General features: G+C 45.3%; 1 protein-coding gene across 2 annotated transcripts in view; it reads right to left on the bottom strand.

Annotated features, from left to right (window-relative positions):
- The window catches only part of SNRNP200 (small nuclear ribonucleoprotein U5 subunit 200), a 1344735-nt gene that overhangs the window by 748371 nt on the left and 570195 nt on the right, over window positions 1-26169 (bottom strand). For both annotated transcript variants that reach the window (XM_044084204.1, XM_044084205.1), the window contains one exon: window positions 23176-23256. In XM_044084204.1, the coding sequence (XP_043940139.1) occupies window positions 23176-23256 (81 nt within the window). The remainder of the gene's footprint in view (window positions 1-23175; window positions 23257-26169) is intronic.

Genomic DNA, 26169 nt, shown 5'->3' on the forward strand with positions numbered 1-26169 from the left:
ATAAAGCTGACAGCCGACGCCATCTTCTCCAGTTTTTCTTGCCCCAGATGTCAGGAGTCCCAAAATGAAAAAGGTCCCATAACCTTTGCAAATACACCTCAGAAGAATGGTGAAAAAAGGAAATAGACAAAAGTAAAAATAAGAGGGGACAAGAGGGAGGGAAACCCAGACTGCAACAGTGAAGACACTCAAAAATTTACATTTATGGTAGGTGTACACAACTGTACTATGTTCATCGGGTTTCACTGTTGTAGTCATGACTGTAGGGTAGAATCCCAAAGCGGAAAGAAAGGGAGGTGGTCATAGAGGAAGGGGCGGCTAAAAGGCCCTGCAAGACTGCAGAGGCAAAGCCTGCCCTAGACTTAGAGTAGAGAGGTAGATTGTAGTGCCTAGAAAAAGTATACACTGAACTCCAAGTTGCAGCTTCCAAAATGTCCTTGGTGGGAACTCCCCTGAGGAAGGCCGCAGAAGTGGCAGCAGCTCTGGTGGAATGAGTCTGAATACTCCCTGGGATTTGCTTTCCATGGTGAGAATAACAAAATCTGATTCCATGAGCAATCCATTTAGAAATGGTCTGTTTTGAAATGGCTTTACCTTGGGAACTTGAAGCATAAGAAACAAACAATTGTTCTGATTTTCTGATGTCCTTGGTTCTGTTCAGGTAAAAACGTAGTTGTCTGTGTACATCCAAGGAATGTAAGATCCTTTCCCCTTTATTTTGAGGAGTGGGGAAAAAGGTTGGCAAGTGGATAGTTTGATTTAAAGCCACTTTGGAAACCACCTTAGGCATGAAGGTAGGATTAGTCCTCAAAGATACCCTGTCTTGATGAAAAATAATATAAGGTTCCACAGCCATAAGAGCTTGTAACTCTGAAACTCTCCTGGCGGAGGTTAGGGCTAACAGGATAGCTGTCTTCCAAGATAACAACTTGATGTCAGAAGAGGCAGCAGGCTCAAAAGGAGGCAAGGTTAGTTTTTCCAAAACATAGCTGAGATCCCAAGCGGGAATGGGAGGAGATCTAGGAGGTCTTAAGTTCTTAGCTCCTCTGAGAAAATGTCTCATGAGCTGGTGGGAAAAGATGGGAGGGTCTGTATTATAATGAGCAGAAATAGCAGAGGCATGTATCTTAATGGAAGAGAAAGAGAGACCCTTATGTAAGAGATCTGTCAAGTAAAGTAAAATTAAAGTAATGTTAGGAAGAAGAGGATCAGAATCTTGAGCCTGCATCCAGGAACAAAATCTTTTCCATTTTCCTGCATAAGATTTTCTAGTGCTAGGACATCTGGCTTCTAAAATGACATCCATAACCTGCTTGGGCAGTAAAGAAGAAATCAAAGGCCCTGGATTAACCAGGCCGCCAGGCTGAGAGTTCTGACAGAGTGTAGAACCTGACCCTGATGCTGGGACAGAAGGTTCGGAGATGGAGGTAAAACCCAAGGGGGCTCCAGACATAGGTTTTTTTTAGAGTTGGATACCAAAATTGCAGAGGCTAATTTGGAGCCAGCAAGATTATCATCTTGGGCTTGTCCTGTTTTATCTTCAACAAAACCCGTGGAAGAAGAGGAAGAGGTGGAAAGGCATATCCCGAGAGGTTCCTCCAACTGAATGACAGGGCATCCACTTTCCATGCTTCTCTGTGGAAAGTCCTGGTGCAAAATTTCTGTAGTTGATGATTGAGATGGGATGCAAAGAGGTCTATGTGAGGACATCCCCAGACTGCTGTTATCATCCTGAATATTTTGGTGTCTAGCATCCACTCGTGTGGATCTGAAAGGTTTCTGCTCAGACTGTCTGCCAGGAAGTTTTGTTTCCCTGGTAGAAACTGAGCTTGAAGATCCAGATTGCAAGCTAGAGCTGTGTTCCATAGATCCATGGCTAGTCTGCAAAGGGGGAAGGAATGAGATCCCCCTTGCTTGTTTATGTACCACATAACTGTGGTGTTGTCAGTCCGAATTAGTAGTTGTCCTGGTTGTAAAAGATTCCTGAAGGTCAATAGAGCTTTCTGAACGGCTAAGATTTCCTTTAAGTTGATATGCAGGTTCTTCTGATCCTTTGTCCAAAGGCCCTGCAGACAATTGCCCTGAAAATGGGCTCCCCAAGCATAATCCGAGGCGTCCATGGTTAGAATCAGAGTGGCAGGAGGCAGATGAAAGGGTTTCCCTTTGTTTAGAGCACATGCCCTGGACCACCAAAGAAATTCCTTTTGAAAACAAGGAAGGACGGAGATCAGTATGTCTAAACTGTGGCAATGCTGAGACCATACACTTTTTAGGTACCTCTGTATTTTCCTCATGTGTAGTCTTGCATATGGTACGAGAAGGATGCAGGAGGGCCATGTAACCCAAAGCCTGCAGGAATTTCCTTGCAGATAGTTGAGTTAGAGTTGCCAAGGTTTTGAAAGTTGAAGCCAGCTGTAATTGTTTTTTGGATGTCAGAAATGCCATCTGGGTTGTGGTGTTTAGAAGTGCACCCAGAAAAGTTATCTGTTGTGATGGTGTCAAATTTGACTTTTTTATGTTTACAGAGAATCCCAGGAACTTGAGGAGGTTCTGTACAAATTCTAGATGCTGGAGTAAGACATACTTGCTGTCTGCCTGAATTAGACAATCGTCCAGATAAGGGTAAATTTGAATTCCCCTGAGTCTGCAGTAAGCTACTACTGGAGCCAGGCATTTGGTGAAGACCCTGGGGGCAGCGCAGAGAATTGAAAGTGCCTCGATCCGGCCTTGAACCTGAGGTATTTTCTGCGATCCTGCCTGATGGGAATGTGTAAATATGCCTCCTTTAAATCCAAAGTTACCATCCATGCATCTTTGGACAGCAATGGAAGTAGCTGCTGTAGAGTAAGCATCTTGAATTTTGGAATCTCTAGAAAGGTGTTCAAGACCGACAGATCCAGAATGGGTCTCCATGAGTTTTGCTTCCTTGGGATTAGAAAGAGCCTTGAGTAAAAACCTTTTCCCATCTCTGAAAGAGGAACCAGTTCTATGGCATTCATAGCCAAAAGAGCTTCCACCTGGTTTAAGGCCTCCGTCCATTGATGTTTTGGAAGGTCTGACCATCCGGTTGGCCTTGGCAAGGTATGAAAATGGAATTTGTAACCTCTTAAAACCACATCCAAAACCAATTTGTCTTGGGTTATTTGAGTCCAATTTTGATAAGAGTTTTCCTCCGAGAGGGGCTTCCAGGCAAAAAGTTCCTGTAGCCCAACAGAGGGAGTCATTGAGTTTGTTTCCTTTGAGATTGTGACCTGTCCTCTCCTCACCTAGTGGTAGATGCAGTCCACTGTCTTGGTCTATAAGCAGCTTGTGTTTGAGGCCTCCCTCTGGAGCGTCTATATCTACCCCTCTGAGGCCTGAAAGAAGTGGGAAAGGACCAATTTTTTGAAGGCCAATTCCTACTAAATCTAGGTGGCTGTACTTGTAAGAAATCTTTAACTGTTTCCATGGATTTCACCTTATCCTCCATCCTTTTAATCACCTCTTCAGCTTTTGATCCAAACAAAACATTATGCTGAACAGGAGCATCCAATAATTTAGCCTTTACTTGTACTTGTTCAGGTAAATTTTGTTCCTTTAGCCATGCATGCCTTCTAATGACTGTGCCAGAGGCCGCAGCCCTACAAGAAGCCTCCAAGGCATCAAATCCACAGTGTAAACCATGCTTCCCAACCTGTTCAGTGGCATGCAATAAGTCAGGTAAATTCCTTATCATCTGCACAGGCAGAAATGGAAATAAGCTTTTGTTTTAAGACAGACAAGAGAAATTGCTGGTATTTAAGCATATGAAACTGACAGTTTAAAGCCCTAATGGACAAACTAGCAGAAGTGTACACCTTTTTGCCCCATCTTTCTAAGGATCGAGAATCCTTTTCAGTAGGAATGGGATTTTTGGCAGAAGCGGCCTTAACTCCCTTAGGACCCTGAGAAATGGTTTCAGGGTCAGCAGCAGGGTTCTTGTATAAAAACTGATGGGAATCAGGAACCCTGTAATATCTATCAGGCTTAACAGGAGCAGGAGGAAAAGAGTCAGGGGTTAAGTTAGCCTCCGAAAAGGCATCATCCACAATATCCAAAACAGGAGGAATAGCCAGGGATCTATGTTGGGGAAGAAGAAGAAAATCCTTCGGTCTTTTCTTGGATTCCGAATACTCCTGTCCTTCCCAATGGAAATGTTCCCTCATTTCATGCAAAGTTTCCCCAAAAGAGAAATCCTCAGGGGGAGAAGCTGAAGGAATGGATTCTTCAGCATCAGAATCCTCATAAGGAGGGAAAGAATATTCCTGATCAGAAGAAAAAACTGAGGAAACAGAAGCCTAATCAGAGGAATCATAATAAACATCCTGCCTTGGCCTTTTGTCTGGAGGGGGATGAGAACCCCTAATCATAGTAAGTAAATCCTCCGCCATCTTGAGTAACTGTTTCTGTGACTTGGGAGCCGGTTCAGAAGAGACCTGTGTTGAAGTCTTTGATTTAGAAGGAGCCTTTGCCTTTGTCTTTGCTTTTAGTATTAGCTGAGTAGGTCTGAAAACCCCTTCGGAAGCCGGTACCTGTACAGTGGCTCTGGACCCATCCGAAGGAGCATTGTCCGAAGGTCCTGCAACAGAAATATTTAAACGCCTGGTTGGCTCCTCAGAGTCCGTTTCGGCCATTGGTTCTGAAATGGCCGACAACAGGGGCTGCAAAAGCGCCTCACTGACGACGGCCGAACCTGAAGCTGGCTCCGCTTGTGCGCTATCATCAGATTTGGACCTCGGAGGCCTGTCTTTATCCTTGCGACGTTTGTGAACTCCGGTAGCCGGTACCGTATCCGACGACATTTTGTAGTTAAAGCGCCTACCGAAGTAATGAAAAGCAAAATCATACCTTCGCTTAATTGTACGTTGATTGAATCTAGCACAAAACCGACAACTAGCTACGTTGTGGTCAGGGCCTAAGCAAGGAATACAGTAAGAATGAAAATCCTTATGAGGTATTTGCTTCCCACATGAAATACAATTATTAACTTTTTCTGACATCGGAGTGGAGCAAGAAAAAAGTTTCCCCAATGGGGTACTTAGCTTTGAGTGGAGAAGAAAGTCTTCAGACCGAAGTATATAGAAAAATTTGTCAGGAGTCAGCCGACCGGCACTTGCGAACTGCTATCACCGCACGGCAAGAAAGACTAGAGAAGATGGCGTCAGCTGTCAGCTTTATACTCCTGGCGCTCTGACGTCAGGGAGCATGGTTGAACAGCCGACGCCGGACCCAGACTTTGGGATTCTGGCCGACCGAGGGTTGCCTGCCGGCAGGGGAGAACCCTACAGTCATGACTGCAACAGTGAAACACGATGAACATGTAGAAAAGGACCTGGTATAATGCGTTTTGACTTTAAAGGGTAACTCCTTTCCCTGAGAACTTTAAATAAAAGGAAATACAACTAGAGATCCAGTTCGATAGTGTAAACTTGGAAACCGGCAAGCCCATTCTCGTATCAGCAAAAGAAACAAACAGCTGTTCTGATTTTCTAAATCCTTTGGTCCTGTGGATATACAAACTCAGTTGCCTATGCACATCCAATTGGTAGAATGTATACTCTGCTTTATTGGAGTGATTAGGGAAGAACACTGGCAATTCAATTGTTTGGTTTAAGTGAAATTGAGAACAGACTTTAGGAATAAAGGAAGGATTGGTCCGTAGAGAAACCCTGTCTTTGTCAAAAATTAAATGTGGAGGTTTAACTGACAGGGCCAATAATTCAGAAACTTGTCTGGCTGAGGTTATTGCTACCAGAAAAAGAGTCTTCCAAGACAGGAATTTCAAATGACGCCTATGGGCTGGTTCAAAAGTTGGCAGAGTAAGTCTAGACAGAACTAGATTCAGATACCAAGGAGGAATGGGGTCTTCCACAGGAAGTCTTAACATCATGGAACCCCTAAGAAAAGATATGCACAGTTTGAGACATAACACTGGAATCATTAATCCCTGCATGAAAATTAGATATCGCTGCTAGCTGAACTCGGAGTGTAGCAGCTGCTGAACCCTGGTGAAAGAGTTCTGAAAGGAACTCTAGAACAATAGTATGAATTCTACAACAATAGTAATGGGAGCTGTAAATGGATCAACCTCTCTGTTTTGTGTCCATATAGAAAATATCTTCCATTTACTGTGATGTAATTTTCTAGTCGAAGGCTTGTGAGAAGAGATAATAATATGAGTTGCAGCTGGAGACAGATCATGAAACCTGACTAGTGACAGAAATTACCATAAATGTAGATGTTAGAGTGTATTCACTGCTGCAGTCATTACATTTGGGTAATCTGCTGGCAGGTTGCCCTCAGACGGCCAGAATAACAAAGTCTTGGGTCCTGCGTCGGTTGGTGTCTCCTCTTCCATGATGTCAGGTCATCAGGGGTATAAAACATGCAGCCGACGCCATTCTAATCAGTTTTTCTTGCCCCACATGTCAGGTGCCCCCAAATGGGAAGCAAATTATATATATATATATATATATATATATATATAAATATATATATATAAAACTATGAGTACATACATGCACTTTAGTACACATAAAAATTTACCTTCAACTAAAAGCAAATACACCACAAAGGCTTTTGAGCATAGTGAAGGAAAGAGGAGGTATAGAAAGGGGGCTGGCGGGTGGTTAACCCGGACTGCAACAGTGAATACACTCATGCATCTACATTTATGCAAGTGTACACAACTGTACTATGTTCTTCGTGTTTCATTGTTGCAGTCATTACATTTGGGTAGAATCCCAAAGCTATGGATGGGAGGATGGAATTAAACAGCATTAGGAGCAGCTATAAGGCCCTGCAGGACTGCAGTGGCAAAGCCTGCCCTGGATTTAGAAAAGAGAGGTAAATGGTAATGCTTTGTGAACGTATGAACTGAGCTCCAAGTAGCAGCTTCTAGAACGTCTCTGGTAGGAACCCCTCTGAGAAAAGCTGCTGAAGTAGAAGCAGCCCTGGTGGAATGGGATCTGATCCCCTTAGGCACAGGTTTAACATGGTGCAAGTAGCAGAAATGAATACAATGGCTTATCCATTTAGAAATAGTCTGCTTTGATATAGCCTTCCCCTCTGATCCTGCAGCAAATGCCACCAGTAGTTGCTCAGACTTTCTTAGAGATTTTGTCCTGTTTAAGTAGAATCTTAGTTGTCTGTGTACATCCAATGAATGCAGAATCCCGCTCCCCCTTGTTTTGCAGATTTGGGAAAAAAGTTGTCAGGTGAATGGTCTGGTTAAGAGCCACACTGGATACCACCTTAGGCATAAAGGAAGGATTGTCCTGAGGGCCACCCTGTCCAGGTAAAAGATAATGAAAGGCTCCACTGCTATGACTGCCTGTAATTCTGAAACCCTTCTAGCTGAAGTGACTGCCAAAAGAAAGGCTGTCTTCCAAAAATGAAATTTTATATCCGCAGTAGTTGCTAGTTCAAAAGGAGGTAGGATGAGTTTTCCACCACAAAATTGAGGTCCCATGCAGGAGTTGGCTGGGTTTTTGTTGCCACTTGTTTGAAGCAAGTTGTCCATTGAATTTGTTTGTCTGGCGTGAGGTAAGCCATCTGGGGCAGTTGTATTCAAGCTTGCACCCAGGAATGTTATTATTTGAGAGGGTACCAGCTGTGATTTATTTTCGTTTATGGGGTACCCGAGGCATGCTAGAAGTCTTTTTACAAATGCCAGATGCTGAAGAAGAGTGTCCTTGTTCTCTGCCTGAATGAGACAATCGTCCAGATATGGATAAATTTGAATGTTTCTTTGTCTGCAATATGCAATTACTGGTGCCAGGCACTCTGTAAAGACCCTGGGCGCAGTAGATAAGCCAAAGGGCAGTGCAGAGAATTGGTAATGCGAATAGCCTGCTCTGAAGCGGAGGTATCTTCTGCAAGATTCCCTTATTGGGATATGTGGGTATGCCTCTTAAGTCTAGAGTTACCAACCAGGCATTCTTGCCTAGCATATGCAGCAGCTGTTGTAAAGTCGCATCTTGAATTTTGGAATGTCCAGGAACGTATTTAGAATGGACAAGTCCAGAATTGGATGCCATGATTTGTCTTTTCTGGGTACCAGGAAAAGTCTTGAATATAATCCTTGTCCTTTTTCCTTTTCTGGCACTGGCTGAATAGCCCCCATGTCCATGAGGGACATGACTTGTTTCTGGGCCTCTGCCAACTGATTTGGTGGCAGATCTGGCCATCCGTTTGGAATTGGCAGCGTGTGGAAATAAAATCTGTACCCCTTGGATACTATGTTTAATACCCACTTGTCCTGGGTAATTAAATGCCAAATTTGAGCATGAAGTGCTAGTTTTCCCCTCAAAGGGGCTGCCAAAAGATAAGTGCTCAGAGATGGCAGAGGAAAGTCATTGAGACTGTTTACTGTAGGGTTGTGCTTTGTTACCTACTGATTTGGAGGTGGAGGCACCCCATTGTTTTGACCTGTGATTGAAACCTGGAGCCTTTGGAGGAACTGGGTTTGCGCTAAGCGGCTCTGTTGGACACAGGAAAGGACCAACTCTTAGTAGGCCAGTGTCTACTGAACCTGGGTGGCTGCACTTGCAAGAAATCTTTTACAGTTTGCATAGATTTAGCTTTGTCTTCCATCTTTTTTAAAACCTCTTCTGCCTTATTACCAAACAGACTGTCCTGCTGTAAAGGAGCATCCAACAATTTAGCTTTAACATGATCAGGCAGATTTTGCTCCTTGAGCCAAGCATGCCAAGCATGCCTTCTTATCACAGATCCAGTTACGGCGGCTCTGCAAGAGGCCTCCACGGAATCAAAACCACATTGCAAGGTATGCTTTCCAACCTGTTCTGCTGAATGCAATAAATCCTGTAACTCTATTTTCCACACAATCAGAAATCAACATAATTTTCTGTTTCAGTACGCCTATAACATGCTGTTGATATTTAAGCATATGAAATTGGCAGTTTAAAGCCCTGATTGCCAAGGTTGCAGATGTATAAACCTTCTTTCCCCATCTATCCAGCGCCCTGGAGTCTCTGACATCGGTAAGGAGCAAGAAAACGTTTCCCCAACGGGGTACTTAGCTTTAGTTTGAAGACTTCGGTTCTGAAACTCAAAAACGAAAATTTCAGGAGTCGGCTGACCGGCACTTGCGAACTGCTTCTGCTTCGGGCACCACGCGGCAAGAAAGACTGATTAAAATAACGTCGGCTGCATGTTTTATGCCCCTGACGATCTGACGTCATGGAAGAGGAGATGGCAAGTGACGCAGGACCCAAAACATTGTTATTCAGGCCGACTGAGGGCAACCTGCCAGCAGATTACCCAAATGTAATGACTGCAACAGTGAAGCACGAAGAACATCTGGAGCTGCCATGCTGTCAGTCTGAGACTGTGGAGACTGGGGTGAAGAGAACCTGACGTGTATCAGGAGGTCTGGCACTGGGTCCAGAGTCCATGGATAGTCTAACAGGTAAGGCCCGAGGAAAGGGAACCAAATCTGACGAGGCCAGTAAGGAGTGCTTCCCAACAACATTGCTTTCTGTATGACCTTGGGGATAAGTGGAAAAGGAGGAAAAGCATAAAGGAGCCCCGAGGGCCAATCGTGGACAAGTGCATCCCTTGGAGACTCTCCCGGAGGGGGGATGAGAGAGAAAAAGGTGCTGCATTTGGTGTTGATGGGGCTGGCAAAGAGGTCGCAGCAGGGTTGTCCCCACTTGTGGAAGATCATACCGGCTATTTCCTAGTTAAAGGACCATTCGTGAGGTAACAATATTGCCCTGCTTAGCTTGTCCACTATCACGCTGGAAGTCCCCGGGATGTGCATTGCAATGAGAAAGCGTTGGGAAGAAATCGCTCAATTCCAAACTCGCAGGGCCTCTTGACATAAGGGGTATGATCTGGTCCCCCTTGTCTGTTTAGATACCGGACCACCGACATGTTGTCGGTCTGGATAGCTATCGTCCCTAGAGGGAGAAAGTTGTGAAGTGCTTGCAATGCTAGAAGCAACGCTCTCATCTCTAGGACACTGATATGCAGATGAGCCTCCTGATCTTGCCATGTGCCTTGGACAGTCCTGCCAAGATAATGCCCCCCCCCCCATCTGACAGGCATCTGTGGTCACAGTGGCAATGGGTCGGTGCGGTACAAAGGAAGTCCCTGTGGTAAGATGACCTGGTTGAATCCAACAGCGTAGGTCCTTTTTGCAAGAATCTGTAATCAGAATCTGATGATGTAGAGGCAACTGCTGAAAAGACCACTGGGATGATAGCAGCCATTGGAGTATTCTCACATGTAGTCTTGCTAAAGGTACCAAGGTTATGGTCAACGCCATAGTTCCGAGAAGCTGCAACACCACCTTCACTTTGATTCTTCGAAGGAGAAGTATCCTGTAAATTTGTTGCACAAGATTCTGTATTCTGTCTGTAGGTAGTCTGGCTGTCATAGCGACCGTGTCTATGTTTGCTCCTATAAAAGTTATAGACTGAGTGGGCAAAGTAGAGGATTTATCCCAGTTTATCGAGATTCTCAACTGGGAGCAGAGCTTGATTGTGGAATCTCTTGATTGAACTAGGCAATGCCTGGTGGTGGCGGTCAGGAGCCAATCGTCCAGGTATGGAAAGACTTGGATTCCCTGACGCCGCAAATGAGCTGTGACTACTGCCATGCACTTGAATACCTGGGGGGCTGTGGTGAGACCAAAGGGCAGCGCCCGAAACTGGTAATGACTGGCTCCCAGCCGGAAGTGTAGGTAGCTCCTTGATACTTTGTCCATCATTATGTGGTAGTAAGCATCTTGGAGATCTACTGAGCACATCCAGCTGTCTCTCCCTAACAGAGGGCGTATGGATTGTAGAGTGACCATTCGGAACTTGGACTTCTTTACATACTCGTTTAACCTGCTGAGGTCTAGGATGGGTCTCCAGTCTCCTATTCTTTTTGGAACTAAAAAGAACCTGGAGTATGTTCCAAACCCTGTCTGGTCTGCTGGGACCTTTTGGATGACTCTTTTTAATAGCAGGAAGGGAAAAGGGTATAGAGTAACCTCTGGTGATAATATCTTGTACCCACTTGTCTCGAGTGAGATTTAGCCAGGCTTCTGGGTACAAGGACAGGCGACCTCCAACTGGCTCCAGCGACGCACAGTTGAATTTCACATCAGGAACGCTGATAGGGACGGTCACGAAAGGAATGGCGACCTCTCTGATTTTGTGGGGCTCCCCTGCCTCTAGGGCGACGTCTACCATTATTTCCTCCTCCCCTGCCTCTGAAGGAGAAATCACCTTGTGTGCCCTGGAAAGGTCTCTGTGATTTCTTGAACCACATTTTACCACTCTTCTGACCTTTAGGGTAAGGTCTAGAAGGAACAGTAAAACGGACTCCCATGGCAGAAAGAGTCTTTCCTTCCTGTTCACACCTGGTGAGGGTATCTTTCATCTTTGCTCCAAAAAGGGAGGATCCGTCCACGGGAGTATTGGTGAATGTAGACTTGAAAGGGTCTGCAAAGTTGCATAGACGTATCCAGGAATGTCTCCTTAAGGAGACTCCTGAACCTGCCACCTTACTCGCACCATCAGCTGCGTATGAAATCAGCCGCATGGAGGAGTTAACAACAGATGTGAAAGCAGCCAACTGAGCCGACATCGTAGATGGGAATGCTTCAGTAAATGTACCCTGAAGAGCATCTCAAACTCCCTTAGGAGATCTCTCTGAAGTCTCGTAAAATGTGATAAGAGATTTCAGCGATCGGAGTGTAAAAGCCGCTGAAGAGAAGATATGCTTCCATTACCTATCCATCATTTGGGATTCCTTATTAGGTGGATGGATAGAAGTTGTCTCTGCTCGCTCCTTCATAGTGGCCACCGTCACCACCATGGCATTAACAGGTAAACCCTTAGATAAAAAATGCTTTGTCTTTAGGGGCGGAAAGAAATTTATTCGGCCTCCTGGGGACCGGTTCCACGGCATCAGGAGTCTGCCATGCTTTCTGACTCACAAGATCCAGTAATTCATCAAATGGAGGAGACACCCATGAAGCTGAGGGTTGAGACCCGAAAGCCTTCAGGTACACTGATTCCTCATAGAATGGGGTAACGGTGGGCCAGCTGCCTCTCTGCCTGAGGATCTCCAAAATGTCTGCAAAGGAGACATCTTCAGAGGATGACTTAGGGGACCCCTCCGACTCTAGGTCAGTGTCAGATGTGACAGTATCATCAGGGGAGTCTACATGCTTCCTCTTACATGATCTCTTCTGAGGGGACTCTTCACCAGAGTCTTCTCGGGAGGTCTCGGAAGATCGGGGGATACCCAAATGGGGGCCCTGAGGCTGCGGGTCTCTACCATCCTGGGGGAGAGAGGATGCTGAGACCATAGTCGGCACTTGAGGGAGTATAGCAGCTGTACTCCTACGTGGTACAGATGAACTACCCAACATGCTCCTCATGCTCACGAAGACCGATTCCTCCGGCTCCGAACGACGCCCCGGCTCCGAAGAGAGCATAGGTGCTGATGGCTCCAAAGGAATCGGCTCCAAAAACGATGAAGGGTCCGAGCTCACTCGGGTGTCGCACCAAGAGGAAGACTCGGTACAGAAGAGGTTCGGTTCCAAGTGGCCCCCTCGGGCCAGACCGAAGAGCTTCGGACCCTAGATGCTTCGGACGGTGCCGACAGTGTCAGAGCGGAGCTCTGCTCCGAGACAACCACACGAGGTGCTGGAGCAGAGGACACCACTACAGTCAGTACCGACAACATCAGCTCCAAAGGCCCAATCTGGGTTGGAGGAAGAAAAAAAGCAGGATCGGTAGCAGGAGTCAGCTCAGAGACCGAAAGGGTCGGAGCTGATAAAAACTTTGGCAAGGCTGACGTCTTAAGGAGTCTGAGCACCACTCTCTCAATGTCTTCTTCAGATAAGCTTCTGGAGGATCTGGAGGACAGTGTGGGAGACCTCGCTCTCTGCAATATAGGCGATTTTAGAGTAGGGGAGACTGGTAGAATGTCTGTAGACTGGCTCTGAGGAGGACTGCTAGTGATCGGCACCGAAGCACTTGGTGCCGATTCTGCAAGGTCCGTGTCCAGAATCTCAATCAGCTCCGAAGACAGTGGAGCCGAAGAGACAGAGGCCAACTCTGATTTTGGTGACTTCTGTGGAGGTTCAGAGACAGAAGTTGAGGCTGGAGAAGGCCTTGTAGAGGTCTTGCCCTTATCCTTTACTGCAACCTAGCAGAGGACAAACTGGCTAGGTCTTCCTCGAAGGAAGGTTTTAACATGCCTTTTAGGATCAGCTTATTCTTCCATTCCTGGAGCACTCTATGGCTAAAGGAATGACAAAAGAAACAAGTTTCTTGCAGATGTATGGCCCCTAAACAGTACACACAGATGCTATGTCCATCAGTGATGGACATTTTTTGCGAACATTTGGTACACTTTTTAAACCCTGACTGTTTATGCTCTTTATGTTTTTTGGACATAATGGCAGTAGAGAAAAACCAACACACTCACACAACAAGAGATGAACTAGATCCTCTAACTTAAACAGATCTAGCCCCAACACTCACAACAAAAAATAAGGTGGTTTTACTAGATTCTCTAACTTAAACGAACCTAGGGAAAAAAGGGAACAAACTAGCACCTCTAAGTTAAATGGTCTAGTCTAAAAGCACACACTCATGGGAACCACACACAAAAGGCCAACAAGCACAAGAATTTTTTTTAAGTCAAATCCGGTTAAAGACAAAAATAGTTATCACAATAAAACTGTCAGCAATCAGAATAACACTTCACACGAAGCAAAAAACTCCTAATAAGTAGTAATAATAAAGAACTAAATCACTTAGCTACGGCCAACCAATAGAAGCTTCCGAATGAAGACGTGGTGAACAAGTTCTGGGGAATGTGCGCATGCACCATGGGATACTTATTAGCCACGAGCCAATCAGAAGTTTTCAGGCTTTCTAAGCGGCCGAGTCGGAGCCAACCCACACGTAATAATGGAGGCGAGATAGGACTACATAACATCTACTCTTCCACTGAGTTGACGAAGGCAAGCTATGGTGTACAAATTAATTTCTAAGGGGATATAATTATGCCGAGCACAACAGCACCAACATCTCAGCTTCTCAGACACAAATTAAATTTTGAAGAGGACTACAGAAATAGCAAAAAAGATGTGTACAGAGAAATATGTGCTTGTTACATTAGAGCATTAAAATCCATAATTTGGCATTCAGTAATGTAAATGTTTTGGTGTACATATGGCATATGTTTTAACAACACACTTAGGATATATACCAACAAAAATTAGAAATTTATTTTGGGTTGCAGGCAGTAATAAAGGAATTCTGTGTACAAATCAGAAAAAGTGTGAAGGGAGGAGTGAATGGACGATAGTCTGGAAGATGGTGTACAATTCCAAAAATCCTCGTTAAACACTTGGCAAGCATCTCACCACAACTTACACAAGACAAAACATTTGGTATTATCTGCCATGACTGACTTTGATCACATAAAGCCAGTATAAACTAGGACTTGTGGTCTACTAATGCAGAGGCAATGCAGACATCTGTACCAAGGGTGACCATACTGAAACACTGTCGGTAACAACAGACAGCCAGCTAGGAGAAGGAAGAATGAGAGGCCGAACCTGCTTATCACTTCCTGCAAGGTTGTTAACGGGGATCAATTTCTGCTAGGGTATCTCACAGGAAACTGCTACTGAAGACCAGTAACAAAAAATACATGACTCAGCTCTGCCAAGACATGGATATTTAGGCTGGTGGGTAAACATTTTAGATGCTGCCACAGAATCCACTGCTAGTCTGTCTGGAAACTATTCTGACAAGTCTATGAGAATGCAGAAGCACAAACAAAAAAAAAAAACACTATCTACAGTGTGGATACTTATTTTCTACCACCTAACCCTCACCAGGGAATGAGAGGAAGGAGGGCACAGGTGATAATGGCAAGCTGAAAACCTCAGTCTCCTGTACAAGAAAGGGTAAAAACAAAACATATAATATGGCTTTCAATTATCAGATAAGTAAACAGCTTGGCAGCCCTTAGAACAATCCACACAAACTCATAGGTTATTACTAGGCAAACAACCACTAGGGTCTTTACAAGTCCAGCTGTGCAACCCAATCCAGTTTTGTCCCAGAGTTCATTGGATCCTATATGATGGTGTACATTACTAAAGAGGCAGCCAAGGGTTGGGGGGGGGGGGGGGTGAATCAGTTGGGGATTAATTTACTTATTGTCGACCTCTGTCCATCACAGACATAGAACACCTCCCACTAACCTGTAAGAGACAACAGTATAGAGGTAATGCCTTAAGGCAATCTGTGTAGGACAGGGTATTCATATCCAGAATTCTCGTGGTGAAGAACCGTTGAGGGGATTCCAGTTATTGAAAAGTGCCTGGTTAGGTATACGTCAAAGAGGCATTTACGCAATGATGGTCTTGATAAGGGCTGAGTAGAGTGGTACTATAACCTCAGGCCTGGATGCCATACCCTTGCTTATGAGCTGAGCAGCACAGAATAATTTTCTTACTGTCTTGGCTACATGTAAGTCAAAGGACAGATTACTGTCTACATATATTCCCAGATCCCTAACCATTGAGTCACCTCTTAGGTGTGTTGTATCGATGCAGTAATTAGCTTGGGAAGAAGATTACCCAAAGGGCACTATAATACATTTCTTCACACTGAGTTTTACTCCATTGCCTTGGCCCTAGTCATTTGTTTGTGTTAGGCACTCTTGCAGGATGTTGCTGTCAATGGGAGGAATCTATGATAGCTCCTAATTTACAGTCATCTACGAACTTGGTAGAGGCCTTTAACATTAGCCTTTACTTCCAAGAAGTAGATGCCAAACAGGCATAGGTCCAACATACAGCCCTGGGGTACTCCACTGATGACCAGTCTGGTGGAAGTGGTCTCACTGATTCCAGCTTACTGGGTCCTACCTGTGACCCAGACAGAAATCCAGTTATGAAAGGATTTAAGCCAGTTCTGAGAGTGTCAACAACACCTTTGTGGGTTACTGCATTGTGCTGAACACCTTGGCCAGGTCAGGGTAGGCAGTATGAATAGTTTTCTCCTCATCTATAGCTCTGGTGACCTTCTCTAAGAAATCAACCAAGCTAAACAGGCAAGACCTTCCCTTAAAGGCAAACAAGGATGTGTCCCATGTCTGTAGGCTGCTAAAATCCTTGTTGATCAATACCATGATAATTTGGTTCTACGGTTTTACACATCAAACTTGTCAGAGTGATGGGTCTGTAGTTCGCAGGATTGGCTGATGGTCCACCCTTATAAAGAGACATGACTGTTGCAGCTCTCCATTCACCTGGCTTGTAACTTGTGTTGAGGCTGTAGTTGAAGAGTGCACAAGTGGTCCTGCCAGGTCTTGCTTTAGGTTATTTAGGAGGCAACTAGGAATATTGTTGCAGCCCAGTGAAGCAGTGGTTTTGGTCTTGGTGAACACCACCAGGACCTGCTCCTAGTTGATAGCTTGGGGGAGGGGGAATGCCACAAGGGATTTCACATATGCTGATTGCTTCTAGAAGGTTTAGGTAAAAGTTGTGAGCTTTGTGGGTCACAGTGGGTGACCTGTAGCCAGACAGAACATGGTAAAGAATCTTGTCTATGGAGACTTGGACGTGGATGAATTCCAGGGCTTCATCCTGTTAACTAACCTGAAGTTGTATTTTTGTTGTTAATGTAAATTGAGACACTGCCACTTTTAGCCCATCTATGCTGCTGTTGGTCTAAATGTGTGGAAAACATTGTAGCCTTTCGCTGCCAGCGTACTTCCTAAGGATTTAAACAGAGTCTTGGTGAAGACACTGATGTCTACATTCTACAGAGTGAGGAGAGCATGTAGGTTGTGGAGTTTCTTGTTCAGGCTCCATCAATTGAGCAGTAACACCTTGAGGTTACTTTGACATAGATAATCTGGGATGATATAGATAATCTGGCAACATCCACACTGATCATATGTCTTTACATTAATGGTCACATGACCTGGGAGCATATGCCAAAATATAAACACATCAGCAACTGCTAGTATCTCCCACAAGTCATGTAAGCGTACCTCTCAATCTCTGACTGCAAGAAATCTGGATAAAGCCTGACAAAATGGGGGGAAAAATGGGCCAAAAATAGGGACAGATTTTAAATATCGCTCTTATAAACTTAGAAAGTTGATACAGTAACAGGGTTTGTGTTAACATAACTTTTCTGAAGAATTTGAAGTGTAAAACTCAACTGTATGTCATTTGGTGACTTCAATCTTCGGTAATCCCAGAGAGTTGCCAGAAAAAAAGTACAGTTTTGTACCTACCATAAATGTAGATGTCCGATAGGTATGCATCTGCAGTCATCACATATGGATTGTCCTGCCTCAGGTAGCCCTTCGGTCGGCCGGATTCCAAAGTCTGGGTCCGGCGTCGGCTGATGTCTCCCCTTCCCCGACGTCAGAGCGCCTGGGGTATAAAAGCATCAGCCGACGCCATCTTCCTCAGTTTTTCTTGCCCCAGATGCCAGGTGCCCTCTAAGGAAGGCTAAATTTGGAGAAATGCAATAAATTCCAAACATGCACAGAAATATATATATATATATATATAAAACAAATACACCATAATAGATAACCCCAGCTAGCTATGAGAGGGAAAAGTACCCAAGAAATACCACAGAGGGGAAGGAGGGAGGGTAAACCCGACTGCAGATGCATACCTATCGGAAATCTACATTTATGGTAGGTACAAAACTGTACTATGTCCTTCAAGGATGCATCTGCAGTCATCACATATGGGTAGAATACCATAGCCAATCTGGGGGTGGAGGATCTATGTAAAGGATGGTGTAGCTAAAATGCCCTGCAGGACTGCCGTAGCAAAGCCTGCTCTGGATCTGGAATATAAAGGTAAGTTGTAATGCTTGGAAAATGTATGCACGGAGCTCCATGTAGCAGCTTCTAAAATGTCCTTGGTAGCCACCCCTCTTAAGAAGGCTGTGGAGGTGGCTGTGGCTCTGGTCGAATGAGGTCTAATGTTAGCTGGCACAGTTTTTCCATGAAAGGAGTAACAGAAACGAATGCAATTCCCTATCCATTTTGAAATTGTCTGTTTTGAAATTGCTTTTCCTTGTGCACCAGCAGCATATGCTACAAACAACTGGTCAGTCTTTCTGTAATTTTTTGTTCTGTCCAAGTAGTAGCGCAACTGCCTGTGTATGTCCAGGGTGTGCAGAAGCTTTTCCCCTTTGTTTTGTGGATTTGGAAAGAAGGTAGGCAGGTGAATAGCTTGCTTTAACGAGACCCTAGATACCACCTTTGGCATAAATGAAGGATTGGTTCTCAATGAGACTCTGTCTTGATGAAAAATAAGAAATGGCTGTACTGCCATGAGGGCCTGTAACTCAGATACTCTTCTTGCTGAGGTTATGGCCAGAAGGAAGGCAGTCTTCCAAGAGAGGAACTGTAGTTCTGCAGATGCTGCTGGTTCAAAGGGAGGCAACGTTAGTTTTTCCAACACGAAGTTAAGGTCCCAAGTAGGCACTGGTGGTTTCCTTGGAGGATTGATGTTTTTAATTCCTCTTAGAAACTGTCTTAGCAGAGGATGAGAGAAGACAGGTGGATCAGTATTGTACTCTGCTGAAATTGCTGAAGCATGAATTTTAATAGAAGAGTAAGACAGGCCATTGTGGAGCATTTCTGCCAAATATTCCAGGATATGTGCCATGTTCATAACTGTTGCATCTAGGCCTTTTGAGGTGCTCCAGGTGTGAAATCTTTTCCATTTTGCTGAGTATGCCTTTCTTGTGGAAGGCCTGCGAGCTTCCATGATGATATCCTTCACTCTCTTGGATAGCTTATCCTGGTGATGAGTCAAGGTATTTTCCAGGCAGCTAGTTGTAATGTTTTCAGGTTGGTATGCAGAGTTTTGTAACTGTGCTGTGTCAGGAGAAGCGGCCATTGTGGCAGAAGCCATGGTTTTGTCTGTGACATGCTCTTTAGCAATGGGTACCAGTGCTGTCTTGGCCAGTCCGGAGATATCAGAATCACTCTTGGCTGCTCTGCCCTGATCTTCAGTAAGACCTTGGTCATTAATGGAAGGGGTGGGAATGCATACACTGTTAGAGCTCTCCAGCTGAAAGAGAGGGCGTCCACTTTCCATGCTTGTGGGTGGTATGTCCTTGAGCAGAATTTCTCCAGCTGATGATTGTGTGGGGAGGCAAAGAGGTCTATGTCTGGTCTCCCCCAAGATTGTGTTATCTGATGGAAGATGTCTGGGTGCAGCATCCATTCGTGTGCATCCATGATGTTCCTGCTTAAGCTGTCCACCAGTATATTGTCCTTTCCTGGTACAAACTGGGATTGCAGCTGTATATTGAGAGTCAAGGAAAGTTCCCATAGATTCATTGCCAGTCTGCAAAGAGGGTAGGAATGGGTGCCTCCTTGCTTGTTTATGTACCACATAACTGTAGTGTTGTCTGTCCTTATTAGTAGGTGGCCTTGATGTAGAAATAACTTGAAGGCCTCGATTGCATGTATCACTGCCAGCATTTCCTTTTGGTTTATGTGCATGCGTAGCTCTTTTTGTGACCATAGTCCTTGAATGCATCTTCCTTCCATGTGCGCTCCCCATCCGTGGTCTGAAGCGTCCGTTGTAATGGTTTGGCTGGCTATTGGTTTGCTGAAGGGCAACAGCCTGTTTGACTGGCTTGCTTGAGCCCACCACAGAAATTCCCTTTGAAGGCATGGGATGAGTGGTATCAAAGTTTCCAAGCTGTGACTGTGCTGAGTCCATAAACTCCTTAGGTACCATTGGAGTTTCCTCATATGTAGCCTTGCTTGAGGAATCAGAAGAATGCAAGAAGCCATGTAACCCAGGGCCTGCAGGATTTTTCTTGCAGTCAGCTGAGTTTGTCTTGACAGGTTTGTGAAGTAATCCGGTAGTTGGTTTTGTTTTTCTTCTGTGAGGAAAGCCATTTGGGTGGTTGTGTCTAGATCCGCACCCAGAAAAGTTATTCTTTGGGATGGTACAAGTCTTGACTTCTGAATGTTGACTGTATATCCCAAGGCTTGAAGAAGATAGATGGCATAGTTCAAGTGTTTTACCAGAATTTGTTGGCTGTCCGCTTGTATAAGGCAGTCGTCCAGATACGGGTATATTTGCATCCCCTGAAGTCTGCAGTGTGCAATTACTGATGCCAGGCATTTCGTGAATACTCTGGGCGCAGTAGATAAGCCAAAGGGCAATGCTGAGAATTGATAATGCTCTGAACCTGCAAGAAATCTGAGGTGTCTTCTGTAGCTTTGTCTGATAGGGACATGCAGGTATGCCTCCTTGAGGTCCAGAGTTACCAGCCAAGACCCCTTGTCCAGCATGGGAAGGAGTTGCTGTAGAGTCAGCATTTTGAATTTTGGCACAATGAGATAAGTATTTAGTGCGGACAAGTCAAGAATAGGCCTCCATTGCTTTTCTTTTCTTGGAACAAGGAAGAGTCTGGAATAAAATCCTTGACCTTGTTCGGCGAGAGGAACCTTTTCTATTGCTTTCATTTTCATTAAGTTGGAGATTTGTTTCAAAGCCTCTGCCCTTTGATTTGGTGGCAGGTCTGGCATGCCTTTTCTTTTCGGTAATGTGTGGAAATGGAACCTGTATCCTTTGTCTATTATTTGTAGTGTCCATTTGTCCCTTGTAATAATGTGCCAATTTTCTGAAAATAAGGAAAGCTTTTCGCCCAAAGGTGCTTTTAATTGAGCCCTGGTTGGCGGTGTCAAAGTAAAGTCATTGAGTCTGTCCTTGTGCAGCAGTTGTAGGCCCTGCACTACCTCTCTGGTTGGGAGGCTGCCATTGGCGTCCTCTGTAGGAGCCTCTAGTTTGCCCTCTACCTCTGGCACGCCTGTTCTTGCCTCTCTGAAATCTGTCTGTGTCTGGAAAGGACCAGTTCTTGGAAGGCCAATTCCTGCTGAATCTTTGTGGTTGGACTTGCATAAAATCTTTGACTGTTTGTACAGATTTTGCCTTTTCTTCAAATTTCTTTAAGACCTCCTGAGCAGTGGAGCCAAATAACTTTTGCTTTTCCAGTGGAGCATCCAGAAGCTTTGCTTTAACATGGTCTGGCAGAGATTGTTCCTTCAGCCAAGCATGCCTACGTATGACTGCACCTGTCATAGCTGACCTACATGAAGCTTCCAATGCATCATAACCACACTGCAAGAAATGGTTGCTAACCTGTTGAGAGTTATGTACCAGATCCTGAAGTGATTTGTGATCTAGGGGTTCAGGTGAGGACAGCTTTTTATGCAATTCATCTAACAAATATTCTTGGTACTGTATCATATGAAATTGACAGTTTAAAGCCCTCATAGAAAGGGTAGCAGAAGTATACACTTTTTTACCCCATCGCTCTAAAGCCCTGGACTCCCTTTCAGAGGGGAGTGGATTTTTTGTAGTGACAGCTGCAGCTCCTTTAGGGCCCTAGGAAATAGTTTCTGGATCAGCAGAGTGGGCCTTGTAAAGGAAAAGATGCGATTCCGGGACCCTGTAGTACCTATCGGGTTTGGCAGGAGCTAGAGGGAGAGTGTCAGGGGTTGTGCTAGATTCAGAATACACATCATCAATGACATTCAAAACAGGGGGAATAGCCAAAGGTCTATGCTGAGGCAAATGCAAGAAGGTCCTTAATCTCTTCCTGGAATCAGAGAATTCCTGGCCCTGCCATTGGAAATGCTCCCTCATAGTGTGCAGAGTTTCCCCAAAAGACAGTTCTTCAGGAGGGGAGGTCGAAGGGATAGATTCCTCTGCATCTGAATCCTCGTAGGCCGAAAATGCCTCCTCCTGGTAGTCCGAGAGAGCAGAGCCATCAGAGGCCTCATCAGAGAAGAGGGGATCAGAGGGCTCTACCCTGGGCCTTTTTTCTGTAGGAGGATGAGAGCCCCTGTCAGGATGAGGCTGAGAGCCCCTAATTAATGAAATAAGGTCCTCTGCTAGACTAAAGATCTGAGAACCTGTAGAGGGTCCCTGAGGGATAACCCTGGGAGGCATAGATTTTGAGAGTTTAGCAGCTTTAGCCTTAGAGAATGCCTTAATAGACATGGATGCAGGAGGCCTGGCTGCACCACGTGCTGGTGTAGTTTTGTCTAAGGGAATGGTGTCGGAGGGTTCCTGCACACCAGATTCCAATGGAGATTCAACAACCGATACAGTAGTGGCCTCCGGGGCCGAGGTTGTCGGTTGTCCGGTTTCGTTGGACGGTAGTACCAAGGACTCGGTTTCAGCCGAGACAGAGACACTCGCGGTAGGCCTGGCCGTGGTTTCAGCCGAAACCGCGGACCACGTGTGTCGGTCCTTGTCCTTCCGTTTCTTTAATAAATGTGAAGTCGGAGTCTCCAATGGCATTTTGTAAGCAAAACTAGCCCCATAAAATTCCTCTGCAAACTCCGACCGACGTCTTAGAGTGTGTCGGTTGAAGGAAGCACAGGCGGAACAGGCCGAGACGTCATGGTCTGGGCCTAGGCAAGGTAGGCAGTAAGAGTGGAAATCCTTATGAGGTATTTGTTTCCCACAAGTTAAGCAATTATTAATTTTATCTGACATCGGCTGAGGCAAGAAAGAGTTCCCAACGGGGTACTTAGCTTTTGAAGTCTTCGGTTTAGCTGAATTACAGGAGCTGGCCGACCGGCACTTGCGAACTGCTTCTGCTTCGGGCACCACGTGGCAAGAAAGACTGAGGAAGATGGCGTCGGCTGATGCTTTTATACCCCAGGCGCTCTGATGTCGGGAAAGGGGCGACATCAGCCGACGCCGGACCCAGACTTTGGAATCTGGCCGACCGAAGGGTTGCCTGAGGCAGGACAACCCATATGTGATGACTGCAGATGCATCCTTGAAGGACATCACAATTTTTTATGAGGAACAGACCAAATATTTGGACAGTTGAGAGTTATGCATGCAGGTCAGATATCAAAAGTTACAAAAGTCAAACAACAAAGAATAAAATACAAAAATGAAGACAAAAGTTATAGAAGGATGCAGCAAGAGCTACTAGGCATAATAATAGGATGTCTGTTGCAGACAAAAGCATATTAGCAACTTCAGTGACTCAGTACTTCTTACAGTTCTGTTACCATTAAGTAAATATGAGCAAAAGCAAAACTTATTTTGGTGGCTGCTGCACTGCTGAAATTTACCTTGGCACTTGGTTCTTCAATACTCTCTTTAACAGGAATTGGTACTCTCTCCAAAAGTTTCTGCAATTCCAGCTTTTCTTCCTAAAAACAAAAAGTAAATGGTTACAGACTCATAGTCAGACAATGTTCAGTCTTTGGACTGCTGTGGCAGTTTTCATCAAATGAAGCTTCCCGTAGATATAATCAGTACACTGCATATTCTTCAAACAGGGAAAAAAAAAATCTAACCTTAAATTTTAAAAATAAAGTTAAGCTTTCCCCTACAAAAATGATGTAGACAACTTGTCTATTAGTCAACCTTCATTTTACATGGGGTTTCAAAGGACTGTACATATTAGTTAACTACTTGTTTTACTCATATTATACCAGTTTTGGCTGAAATCAGTTAGTTATGTTACTCACCATAACGATCGATGTATGTGGTCCATCTCGCCTACATTTTTTACTCACGGGTTCGGAGCAGAGAATTGGCTCCGACTCGGCCAACTATTTCTCTAGCACGAAGTCTCTAATTGGCTGGGCTAACCCGGTATCCCAAGATGCACCTCGCCCTAGCCCCAGATCTTGTTTGCAACCATACCAATCATAACCCATACATAACCAACACTTGAAGGAATTCCAGCCAAAGAAAGAAAAAGCAACTGACCTTGAAGGGTTCACAGAGCCAATATTCCTCCAAATCCTCTAGGAAGGGGGCAGGTGGGAGGGTACGTAAGAATGTAGGCGAGATGGACCACATACATCGACGTTATGTTATGATGAGTACATAACTAACTGAGGTTATGTGGTCCTATCTCGCCTCCATTCTTTACTCGTGGGACAGCGTCCCCAGCACCTCTATCCTGGGAGGCTCATAGAAAGATACTCCTGAGAACCGTGGAACCAAAGGAAGCTCGGCCCCCCCTAGAAGCCACGTCCAGCTTGTAATGAGTGATAAAGGTGTGAGGAGTGGCCCAGGTGGCCACAGCACAAATATCATCCAGTGAAAGCCTGGCATGGAAAGCTATTGATGTAGACATTGCCCTGGTAGAGTGAGCTCTGACGGGAAAAGGTAAACTTCTGCCTGCAGAAGAGTAGATGAAGGAAATACAATCTTTAATCCATTTAGAAATTGTGCACTTGGAAACAGGACAACCTGCTCTGTTCTCTAAAAAGGACACAAACAGCTGATCAGACTTCCTAACCTGTTTAGTCCTGTGTAAATAGAATCTCAATTGCCTGTGCACATCCAACTGATGGAACCTAAACTCTGCTTTATTGGAAAAATTTGGAAAGAACACTGGTAACTCGATAGATTGATGGAGATTAACAGTGGATGACATCTTTGGAAGGAAGGACGGGTTAAGTCTCAGTGAAACTCTATCCTTATGAAAGGTCAAATATGGAAGTTTAATGGACAGAGCTTGAAGTTCTGATACTCTTCTGGCTGATGTAATGGCTATTAGAAACGCCGTTTTCCAAGATAAAAATTTCAGTTCACAGGTGGCAGCTGGTTCAAAGGGTGGTGAAGTGATGGCTTGTAGCACAAAGTTTAGATCCCATGGCATGACAGGCTCTGACACAGGACGGCGAAGTAGCCAAGCGCCTTTCAAGAAGGCCTTACAGAGTTTATGGCCCATAAGATGTATGGAAATTGGGGATTGCAGCCAATTGCACTTTAATAGTAGCGGGTGCAGAGCCCTGATGGAAAAGCATGGCTAAAAAATCTAAAACCGATGGAATTGGGGCCGTGAAGGGGCCCAAACCTTGGGCCTAAGCCCAAATGGAGAATCTCTTCCATTTGCTGGAATAAATTTTTCTGGTAGAAGACTTATGAGATGAAGACAAGATGTGTACCACCTCCAGTGAAAAAGAATGCCGTATAACTAGTGATGGAAGTGGAGCAGCCAGGCTGTCAGCCTGAGGGTTCGCAGGGATGGATGGAGCTGGCCTGACATACGAGTCAGGAGGTCTGGCACTGGGTCCAGAGTCCAAGGACCGTCCACTGCGTACTGCTGAAGAAAGGGGAACCATACTTGTCGAGGCCAGTGTGGAGCAATAAGAATCATCCTGCTTCCCAAGGATATGGCTTTCTGAATCACACTTGGTAACAGAGGAAACGGAGGGAAAGCGTAGACCAGGCCGGGAGGCCAATCGTGGGCTAGAGCGTCCCTGGGTGACTCCCCCTGTGGGGGGATCAGTGTGAAGTACTCGCTGCATTTGGCATTGAGGGGACTGGCAAAGAGATCGCAGCAAGGCTGACCCCACCTGTTGAAAATTTGAACCGCCACTCGGTTGTTCGGTGACCACTCATAAGGCATCAGAATAGCTCTGCTTAGCCTGTCCGCTATCACATTGAACTTTCCCGGAATGTGTGTTGCCACTAAAAACTGTTGGGAAGATACTGCCCAATGCCACACTCGCATGACCTCTCTGCAGAGGGGCTAAGACTTGGTTCCCCCTTGCTTGTTCAGGTACCACACTACGGACATGTTGTCCGAGTGAATCGCAATCCTTCCCAGAGGTAGAGTATCTTGGAGTGCTCGCAACGCTAGAAACACCGCTCTCATCTCCAGAACATTGATGTGCAGATGTACCTCGTGATCTTGCCACGTGCCTTGGACCGTCCTGCCAAGGTAATGCCCCCCCCACCCCATATGGGAGGCGTCCGTGGTCACAGTGGCCACTGGAGACATAGGAATCAAGCTCCTCCCTTTGTCCAGATTGGCGGAACATAGCCACCAGCAGAGGTCCTGTTTGCACCATTCCGTGAGAAGTATCAAGTGGGAAAGAGGAAGTTTCTGAAATGACCATTGGGCAGAAAGGAGCCATTGCAGAATCCGCATATGTAACCTGGCCAGAGGCACCAGCATGATGGTGGCGGCCATGGAGCCCAAAAGCTGGAGAACTAACCTGGCTTGAACTCTTTTGAGGGGCAACAGTGTGTGGATCTGAGACTGCAGCACTCATTCTCTCTTGTGGCAGAAAGGCTCGCATCTGAATAGAGTCTAGCTC

Source organism: Protopterus annectens, chromosome 9.part0 (assembly GCF_019279795.1).
Source record: "Protopterus annectens isolate FY-2018-M chromosome 9.part0, PAN1.0, whole genome shotgun sequence".
In the NCBI taxonomy this organism is placed as follows: Eukaryota; Metazoa; Chordata; order Ceratodontiformes; family Protopteridae; genus Protopterus; species Protopterus annectens.